The sequence below is a fragment of the Tachyglossus aculeatus genome, chromosome 11 (genome assembly GCF_015852505.1).
Source record: "Tachyglossus aculeatus isolate mTacAcu1 chromosome 11, mTacAcu1.pri, whole genome shotgun sequence".
Lineage (NCBI taxonomy): Eukaryota > Metazoa > Chordata > Mammalia > Monotremata > Tachyglossidae > Tachyglossus > Tachyglossus aculeatus.
In genome coordinates, this window is record NC_052076.1 from 34869388 (window position 1) to 34885276 (window position 15889).

The following is a 15889-nucleotide window of genomic DNA, read 5'->3' on the forward strand; positions in this document are numbered from 1 at the left end:
GTATTTTTCTACACTTCCACCAGCACTCATGATCTGTGCTCTCACTGGGAACAAAATCAGAAAAAGTTAAGTGTCACATTTCTATTAAAGCTGTAGCAAGAGAATTCTCCCCCACTCCTCCTCTTCCTCTCTTCTTCCTTTCCTCCTTCCCTTCCCAGGGTCTCCCCAGAAGATGAAACAGGGAACAGACCCAGAATGGAGATCTAAAACAGTACTTGATTCAAAACAAACTTGAATAATAAACAACCCCTTTACTTCAGAAGGCCAATAGTTACCAAAAAACAAACAAGCAAACAGAAACCAACAAAAACAAAAGAGACCAGCAGGTTAACTTTATCCTCCCTGAGAAAAGGATGCATTGCAGAAGCATTCCTAAGAGGTTTGGACCCAGTACCGCAGGGCATACTGGGAAGCCTCACCAATAGTAAGCGCTTAACAAATGCCATCATCATCATCATCAATGGCATTTGACAAGCTCTTGTTAGGGGACCTAGCACGACTCCCCAGAGCTTCCACCTCTCACCTCGAGGAACTGGGGCCTGGGAAGGAAAGAGGCAGAAGACATTGTGACGCCTTCTAAGGACCAAATGAGGGTCAGTGAGAGGAGTCTTTGGGGGCTACTTGAATCTCTATTCAGCCCCCTCCATCCCCACCCACTCCCCCGCCTGGAGGCTCGCTGCCTGAAGGTGGCTGGATTTTACCATTTATGAATGTGACTGCTGGTTAGATTCCGGAGAAAGGTCACTGCCCTAGTTGTGTAGACAGGTACGAAACAGAAACTCGTCCTCAGTGGTCGGGAGGAGAGAGAGAAGAGACAGAGGAGAAACCCTCTGCAGTAATTGAAGGCAGGTTGGGAGATGTTCTTTCTTTGAAATTCTCCTGCTTGTGAAATATTTATGAAACAGTTTCCACAAACGAGTTATGCAACTAGGGCAACAGCTTTGATCACTTTCATAGTCAGTGATATGTTTGTTGGAGTAGGGCTGTTTATCACCTGTGAGGGTCATGTGGAGATAGCACTTGGCTTTTTCAGCCCTTGATGACCCATCCTGCTTCCCCCACCTCCCCGACTTGCAGCTTCTCAAGTTGGGGGGCAGTTGTCTCCGAGCCCTCACCCTCCGCATCACCCAGATGGGCACCCTTTCCCTCACCCCTGGAGTGAGGCTTGAGCTGGCTTCCAGAGTCTGTTTGCATCCTGCTTTCACAGAGATACTGCCAGACTGAAAGCCAGCAGGCCTGTGCCTCAGCTTGGCTCGGCCACTGATCATTCGGTTGCTTTGGGCTGGCTTCTTGCCCCCTTTAAACCTTGTCTCTTCGTGGGGTTGCCAACACCCCTCCCCAACCTCCTGGGCACACAGAGCTGAGAGGGATTGTTTGAAGAAAGAAGAGTTTTACCTACACTTTGGAAGAGGTGATTGGTTTTCCAAATGGGTGGGGTCATGGAGTTCATGGGGAGAATTAATCACACTCTTATCTCTTCACCACCCCAATCTCTTCCCTGCCCTGCCAAGCCCTGGCAGTCCCACCCAGGAACAGGTAGGCTTCCATCTGTGAACCTGTGAGGACCACCAGGCTGAAACCTCATCTCTTGCTGCATTCTAATCCGAACTCTGCCACTTGCTGGCTGTGTGACTTTGGGCAAGTCACTTGACTTCTCAGTGCCTCTGTTCCCGTATCTGTAAAACAGAGATTCAATATGAGTTCTCCAAATGCTTAGAAGTTGAGCCCCGTGTGGGACAGGGACTGTGTCCAAACTGATTAGCTTGTATCTACCCCAGTGCTTAGTACAGTGCCTGGCACATAGTAAAGCACTTAACAAATATCATAACAAAACCCCCCAAACCAAAAAGAAAACACTTGTATCTACCCCAGTGCTTAGTACAGTGCTTGACAAGCAATATACACTTAACAACATGCTGGAGAAGCAGCATGGCCTAGTGGAGAAAGCACGGGCCTGGGAGTCCGCAGGTCCTGGGTTCTAATCCCTACTCTTGCCAATTGCTTGATGTGTGACTTTGCACAAGTCACTTAACTTCTCTGGGCCTCAGATTCCTCAACTGTAAAATAGAGATGCCTGTTCTCCCTCCTACTTAGATTGTGAGCCCCATGAAGGGTAGGGACAGTGACCAACCTAATTAACTTGTACCCGCCTCAGCACTTAGAAGGGTGTTTGACACATAGTAAATGCTTAACACCATAAAAACCCCAATACCATGTTTATTATTATTGCTCTGAACCAGCCCCACTCAGACATTTAGGGGACATTGCCACCCTGGCTGGGGTCCTCTCCGATGACTTTGCCAACCTGTGAGCTCATTGTGGGCGATGAATATATCTATTTGTTGTTGTATTGTATTCTGCCAAGCGCTTACAGTGCTTTGCACACAGTAAGTACTCAATAAATATGAATGAATGAATGAATGAATGAATGAATAGTGGGGCTGCGGGAGAAACATGGTTCTCACCCAGCTTGTCCCAGACCCTCACCCTGTGGGGGCTGCGACCCACCTGGATGGAATTCTACCTCATTCACCGAATCCCCAGGAACACCAGATGCCTGGAAGGCTTCTAGGAAAATCCATTAGGCAGCTGGGAAAATGTTTTTGCCAACTTGTACTTCCCAAGCACTTAATACAGTGCTCTGCACACAGTAAGCGCTCAATAAATACGATTGAATGAATGAATAAATGAATGGTGGGGCTGGGGGAGAAAGAGGGTTCTCACCCAGCTTGTCCCAGACCCTCACCCTGTGGGGGCTGCGACCCACCTGGATGGAATTCTACCTCATTCACCGAATCCCCAGGAACACCAGATGCCTGGAAGGCTTCCAGGAAAATCCATTAGGCAGCTGGGAAAATTTTTTTTGTGTGTGTGTGTGTGTGTGGTATTTAAGTGCTTTACTATGTACCAGGCACTGTACTAAACACTGGGATAGATACAAACTAATTAGGTTGGACACAATCACTGTCCCACCTGGGGCTCACAGTCTTAATCCCTATTTTACAGATGAGGGAATTGAGGCACAGAGTAGTTAGGTGACTTGTCCAAAGTCACACCGTAAACAAGTAGCAGAGCCGGGTTTAGAACCCAGATCCTTTTGATTTCTGGCCTGTGCTCTATCTACTAGGCCATGCTCCTTCTTTCATCAGTTCTTGTACTTTTGCATAAATTGATCCACTCAAATTTCTTCCTCTTCTCCCAAAATAAAATTTGTATCTCTCTCAAACAATTCCATCAAGGTTTTGAGTCCCTCTCAAAGAGATTTGTGTAACACAGTAAGGCTTCTGGTGCCTAACATACATTCAATTCAATTCAATCATATTTATTGAGCACTTGCTGTGTGCTAAGCACTGTACTGAGTGCTTATTGGAAGGGACCATGTTTAGTGAAGCCCTGTGCCTTGTTTGGACCTGATCCTGGGAAGCCAAGAGAGAAAAACCTGCTGGAGGCGTGGGGAGCTGTTAGGTAATCTTCCCCCTTCCAGCTGCTGGGTTGGAGACACATACCAAGCCCAGGAATCTTCATCCTTGCCCATTCAGCTCAGCGGCCCTGGGCTGCCCCAGGGGCTCAGTCTTGCACCTAATACCCCCTGAGTATTTAATAACTGATGTTCAATAATAATCATATGAATAATAATAATAACAACCCTGTCAAGCATATTTTTCCAAATTGCTGTCACATCAATGATCTCATTTTATTCTCATAACATCCCTTGAGGGAGGGAGAGGCGGGTATTATTAGCCCCAGTTTACAAATGAAGGAACAGGGGCCCAGAGAGGCCAGGTGACTTGCCCCAAATCGCACAGTGAGCCATCAGTTCTCCTGACTCCTGGCCCATGCTTGTCGCTGCCTCTCTAGGTCAGGGGCGAAGGGGATGAAAACAGATGAGGAGGAGGTTCAGCTCTGGGGAAACTCAGGGACCACAAAACCCAGCTTGTGGAGGGATTTTAGAGGCCTTGGGGAGCCATGGAGCATTTAGAGGGTGATTGATCCAGGGCCCAGATGCAAGGTAATTCTCCTTAATGATGGCTCTAGTTTCTGAAATGAAGTCTTGCAGGAAGACCTGGCAGCCATTCTAACAGATAGCAGGAGGGTTTGAGTCAAAGCGCAAGCCCCATCATAGCCTACACCTCCTTATCTCTTCGACGTGCCTAATGAGTCTAGAAAGGAGCCCGAGGACTCACCTCTGTAACCAGGCGGCCTGCCTGGGGTGGGGCTGTGATGGTGATTTCGCCCCCGTACCCCCCCAAACTCCTGGTATCTCCTGCCTGGGTTTCAGTGGGGGCTTGGTGGACCTGAGAGACCAGCAGGGACAGATCCCAACTCCTTGGAAGATAGTTTGTCCTTGAAGAATTTGGGCAAATTGTGGGGGTAGGAAAAAAAATCCCTCTCCTTTATTTTTTTTCATTTAACCTGCTGCCAAATTCCTTCTCGGAATCCTGGATGTGGAAATCCAAATTTCTTGGGGCAGGAGCAGGACGCCTTGAAGTTACTCAGAGCTTCTTGGATGGAGGTGTCGACGTCGGGGTGGGGAGCCGGGAGGGGCGGCCCGGGTTAGAGCTCCCCAGGTGTGAGGCAGACGCTCCCAAGAAGCAGCTGCTTTTTGAGTCTAGGTAATTCTGCCACTCCACCTCCTGCTTCTTTTTCCCCATCTGTTCCCTCCTCTCATTTCTCCCTCGACTCCTGGGACAGGGGCCCAGCCTCCCCATCTCTGGTCCTCTCACCAAGGAATTCCTTAGCAGCATAGATTCCTTAGGCTTCTCTGTGCTTAATGAGTTTGGATTCTTCTAGATTGTAAGCTCCTTGTGGGCAGGGATCACCTCCCTGGTCCTCTCACGAAGGAATTCCTTGGCAGTTCAGATTCCTTAGGCCTCTCTGTGCCTAACAAATTCGGATTCCTGAAGTGCCTAATGAGTTTGGATTCCTCTAGACTGTAAACTCCTTGTGGGCAGGCATAGTGGATAAATCAGGGGCCTGGAAGTCAGAAGGTCATGGGTTCTAATTCTGGCTCCGCCATGTGTCTGCTATGTGACCTTGGGCAAGTCACTTAACTTCTCTGGGCCTCAGTTATCTCTTCTGGAAAATGGGGATTGAAACTGTGAGCCACATGTGAGACAGGGACTATGTCCGACCTGATTAACTTGTATCTACCCTACTGCTCAGAACAGTGCTTGGCACGTAGTAAGGGCTTAACAAGTACCATAATTATTATTATCACATCTGCCAACTCTGTTGTACTACACTCTTCCAAGTGCTTAGTACAGTACTCTGCATGCAGTAAACATTCAATACCATTGATTGATCCTGCTCTGAAGACAGAATCAGTCGGTCAGTCAATCATATTTATTGAGCACTTACTGTGTGCAGAGCACTGTACTAAGCACTTGGGAGAGTTTAATATATCAATATAACAGACATTCCCTGACTAAAATGAGCTACAGGCTAGAGGGGAAGAGAGTCATTCATATAAATAAATAAAATTATGGATATGTACATAAGTGTTGTGGGGCTGAATAAAGGGAACAAATCAGAGTGACACAGAAGGGAGTGGGAGAAGAGGAAAGGAGGGCTTAGTCAGGGAAGGCTTCTTGGAAAGATGTGCCTTCAATAAGACTTTGAAAGGAGGGCACTGGGGTGCCAGAACCACACTAGGCCATGATGCTCATCTGCGTCCTTAAAGTTTCGGGATTTAACTGTAGCCTATACAGTTGAAGGGAGGTTTTCTCTTGGATCAAGTGTTACCCTCTCCAGAGAGGTAGAGCCTTTGTGGATTGTAGAAAACACCCAAAGAGCAGCTCATTCCTGTCCAAGCACCTTCATTCCCACTCCCTCCCGGGAAGTCCCAGCACATATCGACAGGTTCAGGGGCTGGGCAGATGTTACCTGCAAATCTGGGCTAGTCAGTCAGTCAGTCAGCCAGTCAATCACATTTATTGAGCATTTACTGTGTGCAGTGCACTGTAGAGAAGCAGTGTGGCTCAGTGGAAAGAGCACGGGCTTTGGACTCAGAGGTCATGGGTTCAAATCCCAACTTCACCAATTGTCAGCTGTGTGACTTTGGGCAAGTCACTTAACTTCTCTGGGCCTCAGTTACCTCATCTGTAAAATGGAGAGTAAGACTGTGAAGCCCCCTGTGGGACAACCTGATCACCTTGTAACCTCCCCAGCACTTAGAACAGTGCTTTGCACATAGTAAGCACTTAATAAATGCCATCATTATTATTATTATTATTACTAAGCTCTTGGAAGAGTACAATATAACAATATAACAAAAACATTCCCTACCCCCTCTAGACTGTGAGCTCGTTGTGGGCAGGGGATGTGTCTTGTTTGTTTTACATTATACTCTACCAAGGGCTTACTACAGTGCTTTGTACACAGTAAGCATTCAATAAATACAACTGAATGAATGAGAGAGTTTAGAATTTAGAGGAGGAGACAGACATTAATGTAAATAAAAGATTACAGATATGTACATAAGTGCTTTGGGGCTGGGAGGGGGATTGAATAAAGGGAGCAAGTCAGAGCAACAGAAGGGAGTTGAAAACTACTCCTACTATTCATTTCATTCATTCAATCAATCATATTTATTGAGCTTACTGTATGCAGAGCACTATTGTAAGGGCTTGAGAAAGTACAATGCAGCAATAGAGACAGTCCCTGCCCACAACGACCTCACAGTCTAGAGGGGAGGGAAACAGACATGAATACAAGTAAATAGATATCACTGTAAATAAATAAAATGACAGATATATACATAAGTGCTATGGGGCAGGGAGAGGGGGGAAGAGCAAAGGGAGCAAGTCAGGGTGATGCAAAAAGGAGTGGGAGATGAGAAAAAGTAGGGTTTATTCTGGGAAGCCCTCTTGGAGAAGATGTACCTTCAGTAAGGCTTTAAAGCGGGGAAGAGTAATTTTCTGGCGGATTTGAGAAGGGAGGGCGTTCCAATCAATCAATCAATCAATCAATCGTATTTATTGAGCGCTTACTATGTGCAGAGCACTGTACTAAGCGCTTGGGAAGTACAAATTGGCATCACATAGAGACAGTCCCTACCCAACAGTGGGCTCACAGTCTAAAAGGGGGAGACAGAGAACAGAACCAAACATACCAACAAAATAAAATAAGTAGGATAGAAATGTACAAGTAAAATAAATAAATAAATAAATAAATAAATAGAGTAATAAATATGTACAACCATATATACATATATACAGGTGCTGTGGGGAAGGGAAGGAGGTAAGACGGGGGCATGAAGAGGGGGACGAGGGGGAGAGGAAGGAAGGGGCTCAGTCTGGGAAGGCCTCCTGGAGGAGGTGAGCTCTCAGCAGGGCCTTGAAGGGAGGAAGAGAGCTAGCTTGGCGGATGGGCAGAGGGAGGGCATTCCAGGCCCGGGGGATGACGTGGGCCGGGGGTCGATGGCGGGACAGGCGAGAACGAGGTACAGTGAGGAGATTAGTGGTGGAGGAGCGGAGGGTGCGGGCTGGGCAGTAGAAGGAGAGAAGGGAGGTGAGGTAGGAGGGGGCGAGGTGATGGAGAGCCTTGAAGCCCAGGGTGAGGAGTTTCTGCCTGATGCGCAGATTGATCGGTAGCCATTGGAGGTTTTTGAGGAGGGGAGTAATATGTCCAGAGCGTTTCTGGACAAAGATAATCCGGGCAGCAGCATGAAGTATGGTTCCAGGCCAGAGGTAGGACAGGGGCTAGGGGTCGGCGGCGAGACAGGTGAGATCGAGGCAGAGTGAGAAGGCTAGCACCAGAGGAGTGAAGTGTGCAGGCTGGGTGGTAGAAGGAGAGAAGCAAAGTGAGGTAGGAGGGATCAAGGTGATGGAGTGCTTTAAAGCCAATGGGAGGAGTTTTTGTTTGATACGGAGAGGAACAATAATAGTAATAATGATGATGGCATTTGTTACGCACTTACTATGTGCAAAGCACTGTTCTAAGCACTGGGGGGATACAAGGTGATCTGGTTGTCCCACGTGGGGCTCACAGTCTTCATCCCCATTTTACAGATGAGGTAACTGAGGCGCAGAGAAGCTAAATATTAATAATAATGATGGCATTTATTAAGCACTTACTATATGTAAAGCACTGTTCTAAGCACTGGGGAGATTACAAGATGATCAGGTTGTCCCACGGGGGCCTCACAGTCTTAATCCCCATTTTTACAGATGAGGGAACTGAGGCCCAGAGAAGTTAAGTGACTTGCCCAAAGTCACACAGCTGACAATTGGCGGAGTCGGGATTTGAACCCATGACCTCTGACTCCAAAGCCCTTGCTCTTTCCACTGAGCCATACTGCTTCTCTAGGCAACCACTGAAGATTTTTGAGGAGGTGGGTGGCATGTCCTGAATGTTTCTGTAGAAAGATAATCTGGGCAGCGGAATGAAGTCTGGACTGGAGTGGAGAGAGGCAGGAGGTTGGGAGGTCAGAAGGAAGGCTGATGCAGAAATCTAGGCAGGATAGGGTGAGTGATTATACTAACGTGGTAACCGTTGGGATGGAGAGGAACTATTACGAGGATACTAGCTACTATTGCTTTGGTCATTTAATTATTCCCTTCCCAAGACAGGCACAATGGTGTATATCTTCCTCAGCCTTTCTTTGGTTGCTGGGTTGCCGATCTGCTCCTATAGCCAGTCAGTGGTCTCTGCCAACCTGGTGGGGGCACATGGGGATCCACCATCCAACCAGGTCCAGGGGTTGAGCACTGGGCAGAGGCGAGGCACTGGGGTCAGACCCCTGCCTGATTCCAGAGAGCAAGGAATCGCGGCCTGGGTCCCCCTGGCTGAGCCCTGGGAAGAGGGAGGGGGAGGAGACCCCTGGGAAGGGTCAAGCCAAGCTCCACTGCACAACTCATGGGGCGGGAAACAAGGGCATGAAGTAAGGCTGGAGCCAGGGGTCTGTGCCATTTGTTAAGTGCCTAGGTGCTAAGTGCTGGGGTACATACTAGCTCATCAGTTTGGACCCAATCCATGACCAACTTGGGGCTCACAGTCTTAGTCACCATTTTACAGATGAGGGAACTGAGGCACAGAGAAACAAAGTGACTTGCCCAAGGTCACAAGCAGACATGGCAGAGCTGGGATTAGAAACCAGATCCTTCTGACTCCTTCTGTAACTTCCCACCCCTTCCCCCAGCCACTGCAGGCACATTCCCAGCCAGGATCCTGAGCTCTGCCTGACAGTGTATTGGCACGGCTCAGGAGGATGGCCATCATCCTCTCAGAATCGGGCAGGGTGCCACCCAGACAGATCACCAGAATGGGCCAAACCAATCTGGAGGGTCAGATAACTTCTGGGTGCTCTTGCCAGCCAAGACATCAAAAATCTAATAATAAAAGAAAGATATGGTGTTTGGTAAACACTTACTATGTGCCAAGCACTGTTTTCAGCACTGGGGTAGATACAAGCAAATCAGGTTGGACAGAGTCCCTGTCCCACATGGAGCTCACACTCTTAATCCTTATTTTACAGATGAGGGAACTGAGGCCCAGAGAAGTTAGTGACTTGCCAAGGTCACAAAGCATATATGTGATGGAGCCGGAATTAGAACCCATGGCTTCCCATGGCCTGGGCTATAAACAAGGGGGAAGAGACAGTCTGGCAGTCAGAGGAGCAGGATACTAGCTCCTTCCAGTTCAAGATAACTCTCTTTCCAAAGTACTATAGAAACATTTTATTTCAAATGGAATTTGTTAAGCACTTACTATGTGTCAAGCACTGTTCTAAGTACTGGAGTAGGTAATAATAATTGTGGTATTTGTTGAGCACTTCCTAAGTGCAGGATATACTAAGCACTGGGGTGGATATAAGCAAATTGGGTTGGACAAAGTCCCTGTCTCACATAGGGCTCACAGTCTTAATCCCCATTTTCCAGATGAGGTAACTGAGGCACAGAGAAGTGAAATGATTTGCCCAAGGTCCCACAGCAGATGAGTTGCAGAGTTGGGATTAGAACCCAGGTCCTTCTGGCTCCCAGGCCCGTGCTGTATCCACTAGCAGTATGGACTGCTTCTCTGATAGATACGAGTTGATCAGGTTGGACACAGTCCCTGTTCCACATGGGGCTCATGGTCTAAATTGGAGGAAGGAGGATTTAATCATTTTATAGATGAGATAGCTGAGGCACAGAGAAGTTAAGTGGGGCTAGCCCAAGGTCTCATAGCAAGCAATTGGAAAAGCCAGGATTAGAATCCTAACCCGACTGGATTACTGCATCAGCCTCCTCTCTGATCTCCCATCCTCCTGTCTCTCCCCACTTCAATCTATACTTCACGCTGCTGCCTGGATCGTCTCAGTGCGGCAACGCTCTGGGCATGTTACTGCCCTCCTCAAAAATCTCCAGTGGCTACCAATCAACCTATGCATCAGGCAAAAGCTCCTCACTCTCAGCTTCAAAGCTCTCCATCACCTCGCCCCCTCCTACCTCACTTCCCTTCTCTCCTTCTACAGCCCAGCCCGCACCATCCACTCCTCTGCCGCTAACCTCCTCAATGTGCCTCATTCTCGCCTGTCCCGCCATCGACCCCTGGCCCATGTCCTCCCCCTGGCCTGGAATGCCCTCCCTCCGCACATCCGCCAAGCTAGCTCTCTTCCTCCCTTCAAATCCCTACTGAGAGCTCACCTCCTCCAGGAGGCCTTCCCAAACTGAGCTCCCTCCTTCCTCTCCCCCTCCTCCCCCTCCCCATCCCCCCGCCTTACCTCTTTCCCCTCCCCACAGCACCTGTATGTATGTATATATGTTTGTACATATTTATTACTCTATTTTACTTGTACATATTTATTCTATTTATTTTATTTTGTTAATATGTTTTGTTTTGTTGTCTGTCTCCCCCTTCTAGACTGTGAGCCCGCTGTTGGGTAGGGACCGTCTCTATATGTGGCCAACTTGTACTTCCCAAGCGCTTAGTACAGTGCTCTGCACACAGTAAGCACTCAATAAATATGATTGAATGAATGAATGAATGAATGAATCCAGGTCCTCTGACTCCCAAGCCTGGACTCTTTCCACTAGACCATGATGTTTCCCTGCAAAGTGAGTTCAGCCCCTCTGAGACTCATGGCTCAGTGGGTAGACTGTTGGCAGGGGCGGGAGGTGCCGCCAAGAACCGGGATTCTGGGAATTGAGTTCAGCAGCATGCATCAGTGGCCTGGCTCAGGAACAGGCAAGCTTGGCATGAGCCACATGGTCATACTTACCTCAGGGCTGAGCTGAGCACAGCGACCAAGTCCGTCCGGTCCTTCCACAGCTTTTGGGCACCTTCTCCCACAATGCATTTGGAGAGCTGAGGGGAGAAGGATGAGTCCCAGGTGCCAAGACCAGCCCTCTCCCACAGCAGCACCGACAGGGTATCTGGCCTGGTGCCCAGGGGGAGAGACGATGCCCCAACTGCTCCCTGTCATCCAGCCTACCCTCATGAGGAGGAAGGTCAACCCGGTGGGGGGTCTCACCCTTGCCCAGCTCTGCACCCAAGGGATAGGAATGAGCAGGCTTCTGTAGGGTCATGGAACCTGGCTGTTTCTGTTCTCCTGTGAGCACTTTTCCCCCTGCTCTGGGATTCCTGGGGCTCATGGGACTTTCCTGCCTTCACCTGCAGATTAAAACAGAAGACCTGGGCGATGTCCTCCAGTCTCCCCTGCCCCACCGTTCCTGCCACCTGGCCCAAGGCCCTGCCATGATGCCGGGGAACCAGCTGCCCGGGGTAAGTATGGCCAGTGCTGGAGGGAAGGGTGGGGAAGGGTGTCCGACCAGGGAAATCACTCCCTAACCCCCAGAAGCCCCCAACAAGGGATTCTGGTCCCTGATTTCAGCAGGAAGGCTTGGGGGATGCAGAGGCAGGAGGCTGGAGGGAGGGATCAGTCCAGGCCCTCGATGACCCCAGGATTCTTCTTGCAGGACATGACTTCCCTCCACCCACTTCAACAGCTGGTCCTGGTGCCCGGGCACCTACAGTCTGTCTCTCAGTTTCTGCTGTCCCAGTCACAGTCTGGCCAACCAGGTGAGCAGCCCAGGGTCTTCAGGGAGGGAGCTGGGTGCGGGGCTCAGAGACCATGGAGACTGCAGCTCCAGCGGGCCCAAAGCCTTGACACAGCAGCATGGCATAGTAGATAGAGCATGGGCCTGGGTGTCAGAAGATCATGGGTTCTAATCCTGCCTCCGCCACTTGTCCTCTCTGTGACCTTGGGCAAGTTGCTTTGCTTCTCTGTGCCTGTAAAATGGGGATTGAGACTATGAGCCCCACTTGGGACAGGGACTGCGTTCAACCCAATTTGCTTGTATCCACCCCAGCGCTTAGCACAGTGCCTGGCACATAGTGCGACGTTATCAAATACCATAATTATCTTTATGATTATTTCCCTTTTCTCTGCCTTCCCAGCTCCCTTCCCCAGCTTTCGTCAGCCCGCTCGGCCTCGCTCTCTCAACTCCCTGGCCGCATCCTGCCAGGGAGAGGGCATTCCCCCAAACCCCAGTTCCCGGGAACCCTCAATTCCGTGGTAACACGTCTTCCCCGGGTGGAGCCATCGACCCCCGGCCCACGTCATCCCCCGGGCATGGAATGCCCTCCCTCTGCCCATCCGCCAAGCTAGCTCTCTTCCTCCCTTCAAGACCTTACTGAGAGCTCACCTCCTCCAGGAGGCCTTTCCAGACTGAGCCCCTTCCTTCCTCTCCCCCTCGTCCCCCCGTCCATCCCCCCATCTTACCTCCTTCCCTTCCCCACAGCACCTGTATATATGTATATATGTTTGTACATATTTATTACTCTATTTATTTATTTTACTTGTACATATCTATTCTATTTATTTTATTTTGTTAGTATGTTTGGTTTTGTTCTCTGTCTCCCCCTTTTAGACTGTGAGCCCACTGTTGGGTAGGGACTGTCTCTATATGTTGCCAACTTGTACTTCCCAAGCGCTTAGTACAGTGCTCTGCGCACAGTAAGCGCTCAATAAATACGATTGATTGATTGATTGATTGACTGACGTGCCAAGGATTGATGCCAGGGTGATGCGCTCAGAGTTATGTTGGGTAAGGGCTGTGTCGCCACCTCGTGGCCTCAGAGGTTCCCTTCAGGGGCGGTCATCGCCAGTGGTTATCCAGAAACAAGGCCACAATCCCCCAAAGCCGGCCTGGAGTCCAATCAATCAATCAATCAATCAGGAGCCTGCAAAAGAGACTGAGAAAGAACGACCGGAGAGATAAGAGGAGAACCAGGAGAGGACGGAGTCTGTGAAGCCAAGGTCAGATAACGTGTGGAGGAGAAGGGGGTGGTCCACAGTGTCAAAGGCAGCTGAGAGGTCGAGGAGGATTAGGACAGAGTATGAGCCGTTGGATTTGGCAAGCAGGAGGTCATTGGTGACCTTTGAGAGCGCAGTTTCCGTGGAATGAAGGGGACGGAAGCCAGACTGGAGGGGGTCGAGGAGAGAGTTGTTGTTGAGGAATTCTAGGCAGCGCGTGTAGACAACTCGTTCAAGGAGTTTGGAAAGGAATGGTAGGAGGGATATGGGACGATAACTAGAAGGTGAGGTGGGGTCAAGAGAGGGTTTTTTTAGGATGGGAGAGACATGGGCATGTTTGAAGGCAGAGGGGAAGGAACCAGTGGAGAGTGAGCGGTTGAAGATGGAAGTTAAGGAGGGGAGAAGGGATGGAGCGAGAGATTTCATAAGATGAGAGGGAATGGGGTCAGAAGCACAGGTGGCCGGAGTAGCACTTGAGAGGAGGGAGGAGAGTTCCTCTGAGGATACCGCTGGGAAGGATGGGAGAGTAGCAGAGAGTGTTGAGAGCCGGGGGGTTGGAGAAAGGGGGGAAGAGACTTTGGGGAGGTCGGACCTGATGGATTTAATTTTGTTAATGAAGTAGGAGGCCAGATCGTTGGGGGTGAGGGAAGGAGGAGGGAGGAGTCCAGGCTCCTGAGAGATCCAGAGAAAGGAAGGGACGGCGATCCCCATGTGGGGTGGTGGCAGAAGACGGAATCAGAGGAGAAAAGTGTGCTCTCCCCTCTTCCCTCTCCTTCCAGCCCCATGTCGGGATCAGACCCCTCCCAATACCAGCTTGGTGTTTCCAAGACACCTGTGCTATCCTTTGCATGAAGTGACGATCCCAATAGTGCCTGTGGGCAAGGAATTCTCCCATATAGGTAGGGGCTAATGGGGACCATAATCACTTGCTCTTGGTCATGGGCACTGGAGAAGCAGCATGGCCTAGCAAAAAGATCTCGGGCTGGGAGTCAGAGGATGCATCTGCTGTGTGACCTCGGGCAAGTCATTTCACTTCCTCTGGGCCACAGGAAGTGAGGATTAAATCCTAATCATCATCATCATCATCAATCGTATTTATTGAGCGCTTACTGTGTGCAGAGCACTGGACTAAGCGCTTGGGAAGTACAAATTGGCAACATATAGAGACAGTCCCTACCCAACAGTGGGCTCACAGTCTAAAAGGGGGAGACTGACAACAAAACCAAACATACTAACAAAATAAAATAAATAGAATAGATATGTACAAGTAAAATAAATAAATAAATAAATAGAGTAATAAATATGTACAAACATATATACATATATACAGGTGCTGTGGGGAAGGGAAGGAGGTAAGATGGGGGGATGGAGAGGGGGACGAGGGGGAGAGGAAGGAAGGGGCTCAGTCTGGGAAGGCCTTCTGGAGGAGGTGAGCTCTCAGTAGGGCCTTGAAGGGAGGAAGAGAGCTAGCTAATCTCTCCTTCTTTGACTATGAGGCCCAGGCGGGGTAAGGGACTGTGTCTGGCCTGATTAACTTGTAGCTACCCCAGTGCTCAGAACAATGTTTGGCACACAATATGCCCTTAACAAGTACTATAATCTTTAATTAATATAGTCATCCAGCATGGCTGTGACAAAGCCAGGTTTTCTGAGTCATCTGGGTCATTGTTATATCATACTCTCCCAAGCATTTAGCACAGTGCTTTTTACATAGTAAGCGCTCAATAAATATGATTGAATGAACAAATGATCCTGGGAGGTCTGATCCCAGCCTCTTGAGGACCTTGGTGTTTGCATAACCAAGCCCCCCACACTCCCCTGCCAGCCAGGGGAGGGAGACAAGCCTTGGGGGTCAGTCCTCAATACTACCCTCAGGCCCAGTTTGGACCAGGTTGGACTCAGGTGAGGCTCATCCAGGCCAAAGAGTTTTGACCACACAAACACTCCCAACATCAGCCAAAGCCCCTGGCCTTCTCTGGGCCAGGACGACGGATCACACTATGGTGTGGTGAGGGAGGGAGCCCTCGAGGTGATTCGTTAGGATCCAGTGTTGTCTAAAGGGAGGCCGGCTGTGGGAAATCTCAGCAACTGTGATGCAACTCAGTCACCAGCTTCATGGGAAATTCCCTAGAGGAAACAGAAAGATCCCAGACCCAGAATCCCCCTCCCACCGTGCTGCCCAACCCCAGCAGGATTACTGGGAGTTTGAAGGACTTCCCATCTTATAACCCATAGCTCTTCTCCCCAGGTTTCTTGTTCCAGTTGCGGAAACTGCAAGCCTCCCCCAGAATCTCCACAGCCCATCACACACTTCCTTTGTGGGAGAAGTGGGCATTCCAGAGCCGAGGCCCAAGTTTTGGTTCTTGGGAGTCACCTTCTCTCTTCTGGTTTCTTCCCAGGGGCTTATCTGACTCTGGCCTTGTTTACACCTTCCTGAGCAGATGAACTTGACCCTCCCTCACCCCACGGCCACCCAGAAGAGAAGGAGGACTGGTTGGGGCACTGCCGCTCCCATCAGATTAGGCTGTTTGTCCCGCTGTCTGATTCACTACCGCCCGGGGATGGCTTCCCCTGGCAGCAGAGGGCCGAACACGGGCACAACTGGGTACTGGCTTCCAGCCTGGGGCCGAGGGAAATGGGGGATGCAGATTG

At 49.7% G+C, this 15889-nt stretch overlaps 1 protein-coding gene across 1 annotated transcript in view; it reads left to right on the forward strand.

Moving 5' to 3' along the window:
• The window catches only part of POU2F3 (POU class 2 homeobox 3), a 74856-nt gene that overhangs the window by 43139 nt on the left and 15828 nt on the right, over window positions 1-15889 (forward strand). Inside the window, exons 4-5 of the mRNA XM_038754423.1 lie at window positions 11599-11703; window positions 11898-12000. Of these exons, the coding sequence (XP_038610351.1) occupies window positions 11599-11703; window positions 11898-12000 (208 nt within the window). The remainder of the gene's footprint in view (window positions 1-11598; window positions 11704-11897; window positions 12001-15889) is intronic.